Source organism: Heloderma suspectum, chromosome W (assembly GCF_057233095.1).
Source record: "Heloderma suspectum isolate Gila_16-S chromosome W, 16-S_ref, whole genome shotgun sequence".
In the NCBI taxonomy this organism is placed as follows: domain Eukaryota; kingdom Metazoa; phylum Chordata; class Lepidosauria; order Squamata; family Helodermatidae; genus Heloderma; species Heloderma suspectum.
Window position 1 is genome coordinate 435,735 of NC_139475.1, and position 17,728 is coordinate 453,462.

Below are 17,728 nucleotides of genomic sequence, written 5' to 3' on the forward strand. Positions count from 1 at the left end.
AAGCTGGGAAGACATTCCAAGTAACACGGTCTCCTGAGGGATGTACAGGTTTTCAGCCTGTCCCATGAAGTGTCCAATGTTCGCTATTTGAAAGAGCCAGAAAAGAATCCTGTCGCTTTTTCTGCAGGAGCAAAGACAAACCTAATTCCCCCTCGTGCTGCGGCATGAGCCTGCAACCCCCTGCATGTGAAGCGGGCAGTTTCTGCTGCTGAGTTGCAGGCATTCTCTCAGAGGCAAAGTAAGTTCTGGTCCTCGGGGTTCTAAATGAGGAGCCAAATCAAAGAGCGACACAGGAACCTGCTTCAAGTACAATCCACTGCTCCATCGAGCTCAGTCTTGTCTGGGCTGCCTGGCAATGGGTCTTCCAGGGCAGTTGGCATCTCCAAGTGGGGAACTGAACTTGGTGCCTCCTAACCTGGGGTCCCCAACATGGTGCCCGTTAGCCCCAATGTGGCCTCCGTTGCAGCCTGCCACGTTCCCTGGGGGGGCTGCATGCTGCAAAGCGACGTGCCACCCCCAGCACCACCTCTGCTTCCAAGGAGGCCTCTGGGTCCCGCATGAGCTCCGGAGGAACCTTAGAAAACACAAGCGAAGCCTGGGCTCCGTTCTCAGGGGTGCCCAGGGGGAAGGGAAACGCGCCCCGGGGGCCTGGAAGAGCGCCTCCCGGGGAGCTGCAGGGGCGGGGAGCGAGGGGGCCTTCGCAGGGGCTGTGGGTGAGGGGGCCCCTCTGCTCAACGTGCTGCGTGCGCGGCGCGGCTTTGCGGGCAGGGGGCAGGCAGCTTTTGGGGCTGGGCAGAAGCCGGGTCTCTCAGAAGCACCCCTGGGGTTCGCGCGGTTTTTGGCGGGGGCCGCCGCCCTCTGCCTCCGCGGGGGGGCGCGAGGAAGCACGGGCCCGCCGCTCGCGGGCGCCGCCACGGCACGAGGCCGGGGTTGAGCCGCGGCGCCCGCGACCGGGCCGCGCGCCGCCCCGGGCGGGAACGGCCCCGGCGCGCTCGGCGGCGTCCTCGGGCCGCCCTTCTCAGCGGGGCTCCGCGGGCCCGGCGGAGGGCGGGCGCGCCCTCGCCAGCAGCCCCGGCGCAGCCGCGCGCCGGCCCTCCGGCGCTGGGCCGGCGTGGCGGCCGCCCTGGGAGCGCCGGCCCGCCCTCTCGGCGCTCCTGGCCCGAGGCGCGGGCGCGGTGCTCCTGGCGCGCGCGCCGCGAGGGCTGGCGGCGGGCGCGGGGCGCCGAGGACCCGGCCTGGCGCTGGCCCGCGGCCGGGGGGAGCGGGCTTCGCGGGCCCCTGGAAGAGCCTCGCGCCCCTGCGGCGCCGGGCCTTGGGGCGAGGCAGCCGCGGCGGCGGGCGGCGGGCCGCGAGCGGGAGCCGCGGGCCGGGCGCCTCGTCCGGATGGGCCCGGCGGGGCTCGGGCCTGCGCCTCAGCGGGAGCCCGGCGCCTGAGGCCCTGAGCCCTGTGCGCCTCCGCCGGGAAGGAGCGGCGGGCCAGCCGCCGCCGCCCGCGCCCTCCTGGCGCGATGTGGTCGCCGCGGCCGCCCTGCCCTCCGGAAAGAGGCCGGCAGCCCAGCAAGGCGGTCCTCCGGGCCCTGCTGGAGGCCGCGCTGCAGCAGCAGCAGGGGCCCGCGGCGCGGGCGGCGCGGGACGCGGCGGAGCCCCCGGAGGCGGCGGCGGCGGGCCCCCGCGACAGCCCGGCCGCGAGCAGCGGGGGGCCCTGGCCCCGAGCCCTGCCGGGGACCCTGGGGGAGCGGGAGGGGGCCGCCCGCTGCGACGCGCAGCGGCAGCGCTTCCGGCGGTTCCGCTACCGGGAGGCCCCGGGGCCCCGGGCGGCGTGCAGCCGCCTCCAGCACCTCTGCCGCCAGTGGCTGAGGCCCGAGAGGCACACGAAGGCTCAGATGCTGGACCTGGTCATCCTGGAGCAGTTCCTGACCGTCCTGCCCCCGGAGATGGAGGGCTGGGTCCGAGGATGTGGGCCGGAGACCACTTCTCGGGCGGTGGCCCTGGCCGAAGAATTCCTCCTGAGCCAGGAGGAGGACAAGGAGCTGGAAGAAGAGCAGGTGAGAGAACTTCATCCGGAAGGGGCTCAGGACGCGTAGAGCGTTGTCCGAACCACCCCCTCCCCCAGCGGCGCCCATCTTTTCCTAGGAGTTCTGCCAAGAAGGGATGTCCCAATCCCCCATGGGAATGTGTGGAACAAGCCCTTTGTGGGGGTCCCAAGGTAGTAGGAGGGAGTTGTGGTGCTCCAAGGAAGGAGGGGATCCTTCTTCGACCGACAGCTGAGCTAAGGAGCCATTTGGTTTCAGGGCCGGGGGGAGCATGAGATGCCCTGTTCTCGTCCACGATCAGCCACAAGGCACAGGTCCATATGTGCTCGCTGGCAAGGACACGGCCACAAGTGGGTTGCAGGCACATTGGGAGGCAGAAAGGGCAGGTTCACACAGACACATGGCATCAGGGCACCGCTGCCCTTGGCCTTAGCCTGCCCCATGTCTCTCCTTTCCTTTTCTAATTCCTCTTCCTTGCCTGGGCTCCTCGCTCCTGTTCCAGGTGCAAGGGGTGCTGGCCACCGTGAGCCCTGAGTCCTCCAAGGCAGGGGAGGCTCCATCCGAATGCACTCAGAGGCCGCTGCTCAGAGGGATCGTGCAGGAGGGGAGCGGAGGCACCACGTCACTGGGTGAGGAGTAATGGCACGGAGGGATGTTTCCATGTTGTCTTCTGCTCTTGGAGAGGCCTGAATTCCATGGGCTGCTTTTAAGTTCCCCTTGAGGACCCGGAGCTGGGAAGAGACTCTTCTCTCTCTCGCCCCAAAGTCAGGCGGAGAAAGATTGGTTTTACTCAAGGAAAGGAACTGAAATGGAAAATGCTTATGAAGTATAAGTTGTCCTTCTGCCTTCTTTGTCTTCCTCCTAGGAAATGCGGTGGTGCTCAGAGTTCCGTGTCGGTCGCCTCCTCTTTGTGGTGGGATGGAAACCACGTCTGAGCAGCCAGAACAGGTACAGGAGCGATCCCTGAGGAGGCAGGCAGGGGGCTCTGTCCCTGGCACCTCTCCCTGGGCCTGAAGGAGCTAGCCTTTTTCCTTCTCCAGTGAAGCTTTGGATCTTGCAGAAGAACTTCCATCCACCTAACCTCGACTGGCATTTTAGATGCTTACATTTTCCGCTATGAGATGTTTCTCTTTTTTTCTGTCAGGATCTATTGACCTTTGAGGAGATGGCTGTGCATTTCACAGCATTTCATGGAGGAGGAGTACACACTGTTGGATCCAGGCCAGAAGGCTCAACACAGGGACATCACGGAGGAGAGCTGTGGCACTGTCGGAACCTGGCCTCTCTAGGTAAGAATTCCTGTTTGTCTTGTGATGTGAGAAGAGCCCTGACTCTGGAACAGACCAAGAGCCTGTCTGTTCCAGCATCCTGTTTTTTCACAGTGGCCGATCAGTCCAATGGGAAGCCCAGAAGCAGGGCCAGAGCACAAGTGTAACACCCTGCCACCCGTGCTCACTGGCACTGAGAGATGTCCTGGCTTGGATCCTGGAAGTAACACTAGCCCATCATAACAAGTAGCCATTGATAGCCTCCAGGACTTTGTCTGAGCCCCCTTTTGACGCTGTCCCAGTTGGTGGCCATCGCTATACCTTGTGGTAGCATATTCTGTAGTTTATACGGTATGTGAAGAAGCCCTTCCTTTTATCTGTCCTGAAAGTCCCACATTCAGGTTCATGGGATGACACTCTTGAGTTCTAGTATTATTAGAGAGGGAGAAAAACTTCTCTCTGCTCAGTTTCTTCACACCATCATACGTGCATACATATTTATTTTGTGTTATTGCATTTCTATATCACCCCATAGCTGAAGCTCTCTGGGCGGTTTACAGAAGTTAAAACATTAAATACAATATAAAAAAGCCATTTACAAAAAAAGCACATAAAAGCACACAGACAATATACACAAACAGCATATAACTAAAAACAACGTTGAACTACCACTCGTAACTAAAGACACATCCAGGACCAATTAAAACTCATCATGTGCTGCCAAACGCCTGGGAAAAGAAATAGGTCTTAACCTGGTGCCGATAAGATAATAATGTTGGCGCCAGGCGGACCTCATCAGGGAGCTTGTTCTACAGATGGGGGGCCACCACTGAGAAGGCCCTCTCATTGCTGTATTCCAAGCTTCCCTTGGAGGAGGCACTCAGAGGAGAACCTTAGATGCTTAGATTACATACATAAGCAAATACACCTCTCTCAGCCTTTATTCCTCTTTTTTTCTAAGTGAAATAGCCCCAAACATTGTAACCTTTCCTCAGAGGGGAGTTGCTCCAACCCCTTGTTGATTTTGGTTGCCCTTTTCTGTACCTTCTCCAGCTCTACAATATCCTTTTTGAGGTGCGGTGACCAGAACTGCAGTATTCCGACTGATGCAGCAAAAATTTCGTAAAGGCATGACAATCATTTTCAGTCCCTTTCCCTAACGTGAAATTCGCCAAATTCACCACTATGACACACATGCACATGGTTGATGTTTTCATTCAGCTGTCCACCAGATTTTCTTTCCTGGTCAGTAACTAAAGCTCAGGTTTGTATTTTTTGCCCTAATATGCATCTGTTTGCACTTACATTGAACTGCATTTGCCAGGTGTGAGAGGAGTAACTTCTTCTCGCTCCATCCAACTAGGTTTTTTCCAAAACTTAAATGGGTGTATCTAAGATTCACCAGATCAAGAGATGATACAGTGGCTTTAAGGACTGACCCCACGCAGTGATAGATTTACAAATCTTTACCATGTGTTCTGGGCTTCAAGAATTATTGTATGGGTAGTGGTCCCTGAACCATCTCTCAAGCCAGACAACACAAATTTGGTATTAAAGAATATATATTTATTGCTCAAAACAGTCTTAAGAGAATAACAAGTTTTAGCTAAGATGAGGCAGATTGCAAAGATCCTTAAATACACACAAATTATAATCACCAAAAGTATAATGAAAATAGTAGAAAGCGTGAACATAGTAAAACCTAGGTTCCTCTCAGTCAATATCAAAATTTCATATTTACCTACATGGAAGACACGGTGGGTGAAGCTGGCCTAAGCCGGTATGGCGGGTTTCTCATTCTCCCAGAATCTCTCTCCCAGGTTTTTTATAACCCCCATGACGTTGATGACCTCATTCTTAGTTTCAGACCTGGTCTTACCACCATTCCCATTTTTCCCAGTGTAGCCAGGCACGCCATTGACACCAGTAACACCTAGATGAAGGCTTCCCTGCTAAGCTAAGCAGCTTGCTGCTTTCAGTACTTGACTGACCCACTCATGACAGGCTTCCTCCATTTCCAAGAATACACTCCATTACTCACAGTTAGCTCACAACGCACACACACAGAACTACTGACATCTACTAAATGCAATAAATTCTTACCAGTTCCACATGCTATAATGCATATTCCGCTACACCTGGACCTGGTCGTTTCTACGTTTTTAAGTTAACAGTAAGATCTAGAACCTAATTTCTTGTTACCACTCTTTGGCTCAATCCTTCAGAATTGCCTCCCCTCTTACAAAAGTCAGTTCAGGCCCTACAACTCCCGCAGCGAAGATAGACTCAAAGCATTTATTCAGATTTTCTGCAAATCTCTGTGCCCTCCTTTAGCACACTTTTAACTCTGTTGTCATCCAATTATCCAACTGCTCCCATTTGTGCTTCTGATGTATTGTAAGAAATATTTTTAGCGATATGCTCCTCAGATCCTTTTTTTTGGCATCCCATTCTCTCTTGCATTTCTTTTGCCCAAGTTCGAGAACTTTTCTAACTTGTCCTCTTGCCTTCTTGTTGTTCTCAATTTATTTATTGATTTATGGAAAGCATTTTGCCCCTCTCCAGCCAGACAGGCTTCCCCCTGGCTTAGGTGAGCGCAGTAACAAGCAAGAGGCCTCATCGTAGTTCTTCCAGTAGCTGCCTACTGTGCAGGGAGGGGTGGAGACCAGTAGTGCTGATGATGGTTTGGTCCTCTTTGCTCTCCCTCCTTCTTCTGTTGCAGCCGGAAGGGATGGAAGCATGGTTTCCATTTTCCAAAGGGACCCAGAGAGCTTCCTTGATGGTGCTTGTTCATAGAACCAAAGAGTTAGAAGAGGCTTTGGAGGTGATCCACTCCAAGACGCTGCTCATGACAGCGTCTGTAATACAGTCACCTCACTGGTGTCCTTTTCAGCTTAGACTTATAGAATAGTAGGGTTGGAAGGGGCCGAGGCCATCGAGTCGAACACCCTGCTCACTGCAGGAATCCAAGTGAGAGCATCCCTGACAGATGGCTTTCCAGCCTCGTCTTGAAGGCCTCCATGTGGGAGAGGCCTCCATGTGGGAGAGCCCCCCACCTCCCCAGGTAATTGGTTCCATTGTCGTATTGCTCTAACAGTCAGGACGTTTTTCCTGATGTTCAGCTGGAATCTGGCTTCCTGTAACTTGAGCCCATGATTCCGTGTCCTGCACTCTGGGATGATTGAGAAGAGATCCTGGCCGTCTTCTCTGTGACAACCTTTCAAGGACTTGAAGAGCGCTATCCTGTCTCCCCTCAGTCTTCTCTTCTCAAGGCTAAACATGCCCAGTTCTTTCAGTCTCTCTTCATAGGGCTTTGTTTCCAGTCCCCTGATCATCTTTGTTGCCCTCCTCTGAACCCTCTACAGTTTGTCTGCATCCTTCTTAAAGTGTAGTGCCCAGAACTGGACACAGTACTCCAGATGAGGCCTAATCATTGCTGAGTAGAGAGGGACTAGTACTTCCTGGGATTTGGAAGCTATGCTTCTATTAATGCAGCCCAAAAGAGCATTTGCCTTTTTTGCAGCCACATCACATGGTTGGCTCATATTCAGCTTGTGACCTACAACAATTCCAAGATCCTTTTCGCTTGTACTGTTATTGAGCTACATAACTGTGCATTTGGCTTGGTAGTATGATTGCCCCAAGGAGCTTACAGTCTAAATTTCAACACAGGGGGAACTGTGGAGGGAGGAATAAATAGAGGTGCAGCATGTCAATGTTCCAGTTGCCCAAGTCTAGGCTTAGTTGGAAGCCAAGTGCCAGGTCTGAGGAAGGGCGGTGGCTGTGCCAGAGTCTTTGTAGGAAAGCTGGGGATTGAGGGGAGATTTGGGTGGAGTGAGAGAGGTGCGGCATCACACAGGGGTCCTGGGGGTCCATTTGAAGCAAGGGCAAAAGGGAGAGGAGGTCTTCTGAGGAGCAGGAGGCCTTCCAATGGTGGTGGGCAGCGGAGCTAGAGGAACAGGAATTGCTGCTCTTCTTTGCATTGCTGCATTTTGGGGCCAGGCTGCCACTGAGGGCAACAGTGGCTAGACCCCATTCCAGGGCTGCTCTACTAGTCAAACAACGTATTTGCTGCTGTTCCAGCTTGGTGGGAGGTGATGTGCATGAAGCCCTCCGAGTTATGGTAAAACACCCGCCTCCTCCTGTCCTGAGCTGGCAGGATCGTGGCATCTCTTCTGCCCTCACTTCATGCCCTTTTGGAACCACCATGGGCCCTTCGCTTCCCCAAGAAAGACACCCATGGTGCCACCTCCATGATGGCCCCTGGAGCGTGGTTGCATCGCATGGTGGCTGAGCAACAGCCACATTCTGTGAGCAGACTGGTGCTCCTTGTTCCAAACAGGACCCTCTGGTCCCTGTCTCACCCTGTCACATGGGAACGTGCAGGAGTTCCAAGCCCTGGCCAACCTTCCTCTGACCTTGATGGGACTTCATACAGGCCAGTTTCAGATCCCTAAGTGCTCGCTATAGTTGGGTTTCTCGGTTTCTCTCGTCTTTAATAGGGCTTGCAGTTCCCAGGTCTGACCTAATCTCCGGGCAAGAAGACACATTAGTGGAGGCCTCCGATGAAGGAGAGGAATCAGCCAGTAAGTGCTCAGACGTGGTGGAGCCCTCGGTCATGCGGGTCAGGCTCTACGTTCTCCAGGAAGACTCGCTGCCACCTACTTTACACTTGAGAGATCTGCAGAGAAACGGCCTGGGACTAGCAGCTGGAGAGATGCTGTCAGCTGGGCAAGGGTGGCATGTGTCTCAGCTGAGAGAGAACTATCTGCTGCATTCGAGGCCTTAAAGATCACACTGTCATGTTTCCCAGTGTTACCTACTTTGACTGGGAGTGGCTTTCCAAAGTTAGGGTGGAGGTCTGCTATTGGAGCGGCTTCACCTGGAGATGTCAGGGACGGAACCTGTGTTGTTATGCATGCAAAGTCTCTCACGCTCTGTAAGCCATATTGTCTGTTCCATCGATCATCCAGAAGCTACTTAATATATCTGGATGGATCTGCCTTCCCACCAAATGGCAACTCATTGAGTTTGTTCCCCAAGTTCCTCCCTGATCAAATTTCTCTTTCGGTTTCTGCAGGTGATGGGAGGGCAAGCAGTAAAGAGGGTGTGCAACAGAGGATGCAGATGGAAGAGAGGCAGAGGTGGGGGAACAAATCCATTGCATTCGAAGGGTCTGACTTCCATGTACTTCCAATCCTAGAAGAACCTTGCGAAGGAAATGAGAGGGATACTTGCAGTGTGGAAGAACTGTTGAAATGCTCTGAGTGTGAAAAGAGCTTCAGTCAGCCGATGTACCTTATTAAACATCAAAGAATTCACTTAGGAGAGAAAACATACAAATTCTCGGAGGATGGAGAGCAATTAAGTTGCAGCTCGGACCTTAGCTTGCATCAAAGGTTCCATGCAGGCAAGAAGCCCTATAAATGCTCAGAGTGTGGGAAGAGTTTCAGTCATAGCATAAGTCTTAAATGGCATGAAAGTATTCATACAAGGGTGAAGCCCTATAAATGCTCAACATGTGGAAAGTGTTTCACTGATAGCAGAAATCTTAAAAGACATGAAAGAATTCACGCAGAGGAAAAGCCCTATAAATGCTCTGAGTGTGGAAAGAGCTTCAGTCGGAGCCCAGAACTTAAATCACATCAAAGAATCCATACAGGGGAGAAGCCTTATAAATGCTCTGTGTGTGGAAAGAGTTTCAGCCAGAGCTCAAACCTTAATAAACATCAGAGAATTCACACAGGGTTGAAGCCTTATAAATGTTCTGCATGCGGAAAGAGTTTCAGTCATAGCACACACCTTAAAAGACATCAGAGAACTCACACAGGGGAGAAACCCTATAAATGCTTTGAGTGTGGAAAGAGTTTCAGTCAAAGAATAATCCTGAAATCGCATCAAAGAATTCACACAGGGGAGAAGCGAGATAAATGTTCTGTGTGTGGAAAGACTTTCAGCAACAGTGGAAACCTTAAAATACATCAAAAAATTCACACGGGGGAGAAGCCTTATAAATGCTCTGAGTGCGGAAAGAGTTTCAGTCAACGCATAATCCTTAAATCCCATCAAAGAATTCATACAGGGGAGAAACCCTTTAAATGCTCTGCCTGTGGAAAGAGCTTCAGTGATAGCAGAAGCCTTAAAGTGCATCAAAGGATTCACACACAGGAGAAGCCTTACAAATGCTCAGAGTGTGGAAAGAGCTTTAGTGATAGCAGAAGCCTTAAAGTACATCAAAGGATTCACACACAGGAGAAGCCCTACAAATGCTCAGAGTGTGGAAAGAGTTTCAGTGATACCAGGATTCTTAAAGTGCATCAAAGGATTCACACCGGGGAGAAGCCCTATAAATGCTTAGAGTGTGGGAAGAGCTTCAACCAGAGCCCGCATCTCAAAAGGCATCAGAGAACTCACACACGCGAGAAGCCCTATAAATGTTCCGAGTGTGGAAAGAGCTTCAACCAGAGCACACACCTCAACTCACACCGAAGAATTCATATTCGTGGGAAGCCTTATAAATGCTCTGAGTGTGGCATGGGCTTCCATCAGAACAGACACCTCGAGTCACATCAAAGAAGAATGCACATAGCAGGGGGTCTTGTAAACCCCAGTTCTGACTGGAACGTGGGAAGATCTGATGAAGCCCAGCCTATCATTTTCAGTGATGCAAACCCAGGAGAAAGCATATAAATAATTTGTGTTTATTTGTCCAATCAAAGCTTAATAAGCAACAGATAATTCATGCAAGGGAAGGACCAACTCTGCCAATGCTCAAGATGCAGCAGAAATGTTCCTTGGCATGGGCAAGGGTGGGCCATGAACTTCAGTGGGAGGCAGCATCTTACAAGGCGTCTGAGTAGTTCTGCAATTGGGCACCTGGCTGGTTGCCTGCGGTGAATAAACATTGCCTCCAAGGGACTATGTGAGTGCAAACTGCCTCAAGGACAAATGCGTGTGTACTGTGACCTGCTCAAGGTGTGCTTTCTGAGCGAGTGGGACTCTGTGCTGGAGCCTAACACTGTTTGAGTTGCAGCTATTTCTTCGACCTGTCCATGCTTTGTGCTGCAATATTGATTAAAACATGGGTGAGCAACCTTTTGGTCCCCAAGAGCTGAGGGCAGTGGACATGGCCAGAGCCAGCCATAGGTGGGCTGCATGTCCTCCTGCTCCCCGCCTCTCTCTCTCTCCCCACTCTCTCTCTCTCTCTCTCTCTCACTCACACACACACACACACACTCCTGCCCCACACACAATTCCCCCCTCCCTCAGCAGAGAGGGGCCTTGATCAGGATAGTAACACCTTCTCTGCCCCGCCCCCCCAGCAGGGAAGGCTTTTCACTCCCTGGTAAGATAGGTGGCTGCTCTAGCCCACCAAACTCTGTGGTTTCTCTATTATGGATTATTATTATTTATTGCATTTATAGTCTACATTTTTTCTTCTTGCAAGGAACCCAAGGTGGCTTACATTGTCCTCCTCCTCTCCATTTTTTATCCTCCCAACGACAACCCTGTGAGTTAGGTTGGGCTGAGAGTCTGTGACTGGCCCAAAGTCACCCAGTGAGCTTCCATGGCCAAGTGGGGACTAAGAACCTGGATCTCCTGGCTCCCAGTCCAATACTCTCACCGCTACACCACATGGCCTGCTGTTTCTCCTTGTGCAGATTCTCAGTCAGTTTTAAAGGGACATTGTCCTAAGGCACCCTCCTCACCCCCAGATTTACCCTGCTTGAAAGGGGGGCAGTGGACGGCTAGAGTGTCTTGTGCCACTCCAGCCAGCTGAATTCCATGGTTTCTGAAGAACGTATCTTGAGGGGAACCATAGAGTGTAGCTGGCTTGAATGGCAAAATGGTACCAAGAAGGAAACCACAGAATTCAGTGGGCTAGAGCAGCAAAAGTTTCCTTTTAGACCTTAAAGGTGCCATGCACTGTGGGGGAGGAGAGGGGATTTGGCCGGGGGGGGGGGTACAGGGGCACCCTTGGGCCACAGGGGAGACGCCCACACCCCTGAGAGCCGCCCACCTCTGCATTAAAAATGTGGTACTTTGCTTAGGCTGCCCAGAGTGCCCCCCGCATTTCACCCCATCCCAGCTAATGCCAAGGTGCCCCCAGGTGGGCGGCTGTGCTGCTCTCCATCTGGCTCCAGCAATCCTCTGCCAGCCAGCCACCTCCACGGGAGCAGGCAGAGACTGCCACCGCCTGCAGGGGCTGGCTTTGCCTGGTGCTGCCGTGTGCAGGCACTTTCCTGAAGCATGTCATTCTCGCAGCGCTGTCCCCTGTTCCAAGCAGGGTAAATCTCTGGGGGGTGAGGTGGATGCCTTAGGACATTGTTCCTTTAGAACTGACTGGGAATCTGCACAAGGAGAAACAGCAGGCCATGCGCAGTTGAAGGGGCCTTTCTAAGCCCCCCCCCCCCCAAATATTTTGGTTCAGCTACTTTGGGTTTTGTTCCAGTGCAACTTTGGTTTGGGGCAATGGGGAGCACCTCACCTCCCCAACAGGCAGAGCTGCATCGGAGGGAAAGGGCTTCTTTCTCCCATGCGGCACTCAGGCCTTGTACCTGCAATGGACTCATTGGCCCTTCCCACGAGATACCTCCCCCATTTGACGTGATGCTGTTGGGGGACAGGCTTCTCAGCTGTGGTATCCCACCTACCATCACATGCCCACCCCAGAGAGCTTGCTCAGTGCCAACACTCCTCCTATGCAGAATCATGTTTATTTACCTAGGGCATTTTCATGCTACTAATCAGTTTTGAGGTTCTCTCATGCACGCTTTTTCCCTTGGTCTGTGTTGCATTGAATTGCTTGTTTTTATGCTTTGTAGGTCACCCTTAAAATCTTAATATGATGGAGGGGGCACAGAAATGTTTTAAAGAAAAAAATCTGCAGCCAACTGTCCTCTCTCCCTCCCACCCCCCATGCCCCATCCTGGCTACATCTTCGTAGTCCGCAGCTGCATGTAGGAAGGCTGGTGATACCCCCAATTAATAATTTGATCCATCAATGAACTGGAATGAATGAGAGTTCATGGCTTGTGAACCCTCAGATTATCAAAGTATTAAGCAAAAACAGCCCCTTTTAAATGCCTCCTCGCCCACGACATTCTGCCACTAGCCATTCTTGAAGAAAGGAACTTCAGAGGGAGACGGCAACATGAAACTGCGGAATTCCACTTCATCAAGAGTTAAAGTTCAGTCACCTGTGGCTTGAATTGGAATCCAGGATTCTCATCAGATTACATGTATTAATTAGTTTACCCATCCCAAGAGGTCTGGTCCGTTTTGTGAATGGCCGGTGTTAATAACTTGTCACTGTACTTTCTGTATTTCGTTTCCCTCTGACCTCAGAGTTGACAGTTCTCCCCCAGTTCTCCATGTGTGTATATTTCTGCAATTTAGGGTAAGATTTCATGCCTCTGATGAAGTGGATACTAGTCCACAAAATCTGTGCCATTATAAATGTGTTCAGTCTTTAAGGTGCTACATGACTTTATTGTTCTTGCTGCAACATGGCTACCCGTCTGGAAACTGTTTCCAAGGAAAGGTTCTCTTGCAGTGACTGACTGCTCACAGCTTCCAAAGGGCACCAACTCCAGGGAGATGGAGTCATCAGTGATGCCACCTGATTCAAAGGGCGCCCTGTTCTGTCCTCAAAGCAAGAGTATCTTGATCCTGGCTCCTAGGAAGGCGTTGCTTTAGTAAAATTTGCAAAGTTCAACTGACCCCTCACTGACTCCTTAGAAGACTACGAAGTTGCCTCCGTGAGTTCTTGCAAATGAGTGTTTGTCCAGTTCTTACAAATATAGAAAGTACAAAGCTCCATGGAACCCCCTGAAAAATCACCTTTTGAGACCAATGATATAAATATTAGAATCAAGGGCGGTGGCAAGGCGGGTGTCCTGCTGTAGATTGAGTCTTGGCTGTTTGCAAGCAAATGCAGGGAGAGAGGCAACAGAGTAGTCAAGTTGGCATGCAAAGGGTCGAGCACACAGGTTTCAGTCCAAGGTGGTTTAGGGGAAGGCAGGAGCGGTCAAGATCTAGGCAGAGGTCCGAAGGCGGGCAGGCAGTGAGCAGCAGGCAGCAGCAGGAGTTGTCGGGGTAACAAGCAAGAGGTCAAACCCAGCAAATCAAGTCCGGTACCTTGCGCAGCCCAGAAGCAGGGTCATTAGGCAGTTGAGAAGGTCAGGGAACAGAGCATCCATCACAGGGCACAGCGTGGGAGGCAAGGTGCAGGAGAGAGGCAGGATGGACCAAGTTCCTCCACTGCTGGCTGGGTTTCTAGTGAAGGTTTTTAAGGCCAACGCCAGCTGCACCCCACCCAGAGTTCATCTGCAGCAATAAGAGAGAGCTCCCTTCCCAGAGCCTACTTCTGAGGAGTCCCTTTCTCCTGACAGGGCTGGCCCTGCAGCCACCTTCCCGGAGGGCTGAGGCCCCTGTGGGTCTGGGGGCAGTCCCTGGTCTCCAGTGCCCTGGGCTTCTGGGGCCTCTGGCTCCTCCTCTGAGGAGGACTCCAGGCAGAGCACAACAGACAGGTGTCTGCACTGAGCCTGGAGGAAGGAACTGTAACGCAAGTTCCTCCTGTGCTACTGGGCTTGGCCTGAGGCAGGGAAGGGGCGGGGGGGCGGTCCCTACAAGCTGAGCTCTGGCTGTGTTGTGACTGTTGTCACAAGGGAGGCAGCTGGCAGAGGAAAGGCCGGGATGCTGCTGCTGCTGTTCCCACCCCATACAGTCTGTGGGATACTGAAGGCAAAGTGCCCATTGAGCCCAAGTGGGAATCAAAAGCAGCCACTGCGCTCTTACAGGGCAGGAGGCACCTCCTCGCTGAGGAGGCTGTAAGTCCAGAGAGGCTGAGCTCCAGTTGTCCCCCTTCCCCACCAGCCCCCTTCAACCAGGCTCCAGGAGTCAGGAGCATGTGCTGATGGGTGTGCCGCAGCCAGGTCGGCCCCCGTTGCAAGGCCAGTGTCGTGGCTGGTGGTGTTCACCTCCTCCCGTCCCTGACTCAGAGGAGGACTCTGAGGGGGAGGCATCATCCAGTGAGCCATTGTCTGCCGCCACGGGACCTTCCAAACCAGGCGGCCTGGCGTTCCTATCAGAACACCCCCCGCAGACTCCTCGCCACCCCAGGCTGGCGGAGCCAGCAGCTGTAGAATCGGACAACGGCCCTTCAAAGGAGACACTCCTCAGAGGGGATGGGGTTAACATCAGGCCCAGGCCAACCAGCTTCCATGAAGCCCTGAAGGCCTCTGCATATTGCTTCAAAAAGGGCAAAAAGGAGGAACCTGGGAACTACAGACCAGTCAGTCTGACATCAATCCTTGGGAAAATTCTGGAGCAGATGATAAAGCAATCCATCTGGAAGCACCTTGACAACAATGCCGTGATTACTCGAAGCCAACATGGATTTGTCAAAAACAAGTCCTGCCAGACAAATCTGATCTCATTTTTTGATCAAGTCACCTCCCTTGTAGACCGTGGGAATGCTGTGGACATCATATACCTCGACTTCAGCAAAGCTTTCGACAAAGTGCCCCATGATCTCCTGATGAGCAAACTAGATCAAAGTGGGCTAGATGAAACAACGATCCGGTGGATCCACAGTTGGCTACAGAATCGGACTCAAAGAGTGCTTCTCAATGGGACCTTCTCAAGCTGGGGAGAGGTAACGAGTGGGGTACCGCGGGGCTCAGTCCTGGGCCAAGTGCTCTTCAACCTTTTTATTAATGACTTGGAGGAGGAGGTGCAGGGAATGCTGATCAAATCTGCAGATGACACAAAATTGGGCGGGATAGCTAATACTTTGGAAGACAGAAACAAAATTCAAAGTGATCTGGATAGACTGGAGCGCTGGGCAGAAAACAAGAGAATGACATTTAATAGGGACAAATGCCAAGTTCTGCACCTAGGACAAAGAAACCAAATGCATAGTTACAAGATGGGGGATACGTGGCTCAACAACACTACAAGCGAGAAGGATCTTGGAATTGTTGTCGATCGTGTGTCTGGAGCATAACCAGCTTCTTGCACGGCTGGGTTCCCTGTCCAGGAGCAATGCTTTCAGGGAGCATCATTTCCCCCATGAGCGTCTGCCCCAGTTCCCAGCTCCAGGCATTAGATGATGCGGAGTGGAGGGGGGCTGTCTGTGGGGGAGGCTCTGGGCAGGTGGAGCCTCCTTCCCTCGAGGGCTGGAGACCACGCTCTGTTAATCTTTTTCGCAGGGGCCCGCAAAGCCATCTTTTGAAGGCCAGTCTGGAGAACAGAGGAAGCTCTGGTCTTTGGGACTTGGCAGCTAAGGACCCGCACCTTGTGAGGGACCAGGAAGCTAACAGGATCAAACCTCCTCCCACCTCCTCTCTCCCCCTCACAGGCAGCGAAATGATGATGGTGCTTCATTCCAGGCCCTCTCTGTGACGGAGTGGCAGCAGTAGCTGCACCATCGCCAGATTAGACGAAAGCATGGCGGAGAGGCTAGGCAAGGGCAACCTGGGGCACGCATTTCTGTGGGCCTGGAGGCATCAGCCACTCAGGATCTTCACAGAACTGCCTCCTTGGAAGGCACCTGAGGGAGCTCCACTGTCCTGGGCTTTTGCATGGTTATGTCCTCTGTAAAGAGGGACTTCCCTTCTCTTTTAGTGTTAGGTGGCCTTTGAGGAGGGGGTTGTATGCTTCAACGGAGGAGGAGTGGGCTCTGCTGGATCCAGGCCAGAAGGCGCTGCACAGGGACTTCATGGAGGAGAACAACAGGGACCTGGCCTCTCTGGGTAAGGCTGCCTTCTTCCCCTCTGCGAAGAGATCGTGCAACAAGTTGCTGTCTTATCGAAACAGCCAGAGAGAAGCTGCTGCTCCTGGCAGTGGGATCCTGTCAACTCCAAAAAGCACAGCATATAATGCCAGATGATTTGGGTCCCAGCTGTTGTGGAAATTTCTGCACCCCACTAAGCCGTATGGAGCATGTCAGTATACGAGACTGTCCTTGGTCAATCTATCCCATTATGGCCAATACTGACAAGCAGTGACCATGCAAGCTCTGGGCTGAAGGACTTCCCATCCCAATATATGGAACTAATCACCTGGGGAGGTGGTGGGCTCTCCCACACTGGAGGCATTCAAGACGAGGCTGGACAGCCATCTGTCAGGGATGCTCTGACTTGGATTCCTGCATTGAGCGGGGGGCTGGACTCATAGAATCATAGAATAGTAGGGTTGGAAGGGGCCTACAAGGCCATCAAGTCCAACCCCCTGCTCAATGCAGGAATCCAAGTCAGAGCATCCCCGACAGATGGCTGTCCAGCCTAGTCTTGACCGCCTCCAGTGTGGGAGAGCCCACCACCTCCCTAGGGAATTGGTTCCAATGTCGTATTGCTCTAGCAGTCAGGAAGTTTTTCCTGATGTTCAGCCGGAATCTGGCTTCCTGTCACTTGAGCCCATTATTCCATGTCCTGCACTCTGGGATGATCAAGAAGAGATCCTGGCCTTCTTCTCTGTGACAACCTTTCAAGTACTTGAAGAGCGCTATCATATCTCCCCTCAGTCTTCTCTTCTCAAGGCTAAACATGCCCAGTTCTTTCAGTCTCTCTTCATAGGGCTTTGTTTCCCATCCTCTGATCATCTTTGTTGCCCACCTCTGAACCCTCTCCAGCTTGTCTGCATCCTTCTTAAAGTGCGGTGCCCAGAACTGGACACAGTACTCCAGATGAGGCCTAACCAGTGCTGAGTAGAGGGGAACTAGTACTTCCTGGGATTTGGAAGCTATGCTTCTATGAATGCAGCCCAAAAGAGCATTTGCCTTTTTTGCAGCCACCTCACATTGTTAGCTCATATTCAGCTTGTGATCGACAACAATTCCAAGATCTTTCTCGCTTGTAGTGTTGTTGAGCCACGTCTCCTCCATCTTGTAACTGTGCATTTGGTTTCTTTGTCCTAGGTGCAGAACTGGGCATTTGTCCCTATGAAATGTCATTCTGTTGTTTTCTGCCCAGCCCTCCAGTCTATCCAGATCACTTTGAATTTTGTTTCTGTCTTCCAAAGTATTAGCTATCCTGGCCAATTTTGTGTCATCTGCAAATTTGATCAGCATTCCCTGCAGCTCCTCCTCCAAGTCATTCATAAAAATGTTGAAGAGCACTGGGCCCAGGACTGAGCCCTGCGGTACCCCACTCGTGACCTCTCCCCAGTTGGAGAAGGTCCCATTAGCACTCTTTGAGTCCGATTCTGTAGCCAACTGTGGATCCACCGGATCGTTGTTTCACCTAGCCCACTTTGAGCTAGTTTGCTCATCAGGAGGAGGAAGCCTTCCGCCAGGACCGCCGCCTGGGAACAGGTCTCTGCTCCACACCTCGGGCCCAGGTCTCCGTCTTCGGGGCAGGGCGGTCAGGAACTGCTCCAGCATGATCAGGCCCAGGTCTGAGTCTTCCTGTGTTCTCCTAGGTT

General features: G+C 52.6%; 1 protein-coding gene across 1 annotated transcript; it reads left to right on the forward strand.

Annotated features, from left to right (window-relative positions):
- The first annotated feature begins 1,426 nt into the window (after nucleotides 1–1,426).
- LOC146333885 (uncharacterized) lies at nucleotides 1,427–12,777 on the forward strand. Its single transcript, XM_084825201.1, has 6 exons — nucleotides 1,427–2,045; nucleotides 2,536–2,662; nucleotides 2,899–2,981; nucleotides 3,178–3,322; nucleotides 7,804–7,887; nucleotides 8,382–12,777. Exons 1-6 carry the CDS (start codon nucleotides 1,509–1,511, stop codon nucleotides 9,989–9,991), a joined length of 2,586 nt encoding a protein of 861 aa, XP_084681327.1. The 5' UTR covers nucleotides 1,427–1,508; the 3' UTR covers nucleotides 9,992–12,777.
- The last annotated feature ends 4,951 nt before the right edge of the window (nucleotides 12,778–17,728 follow it).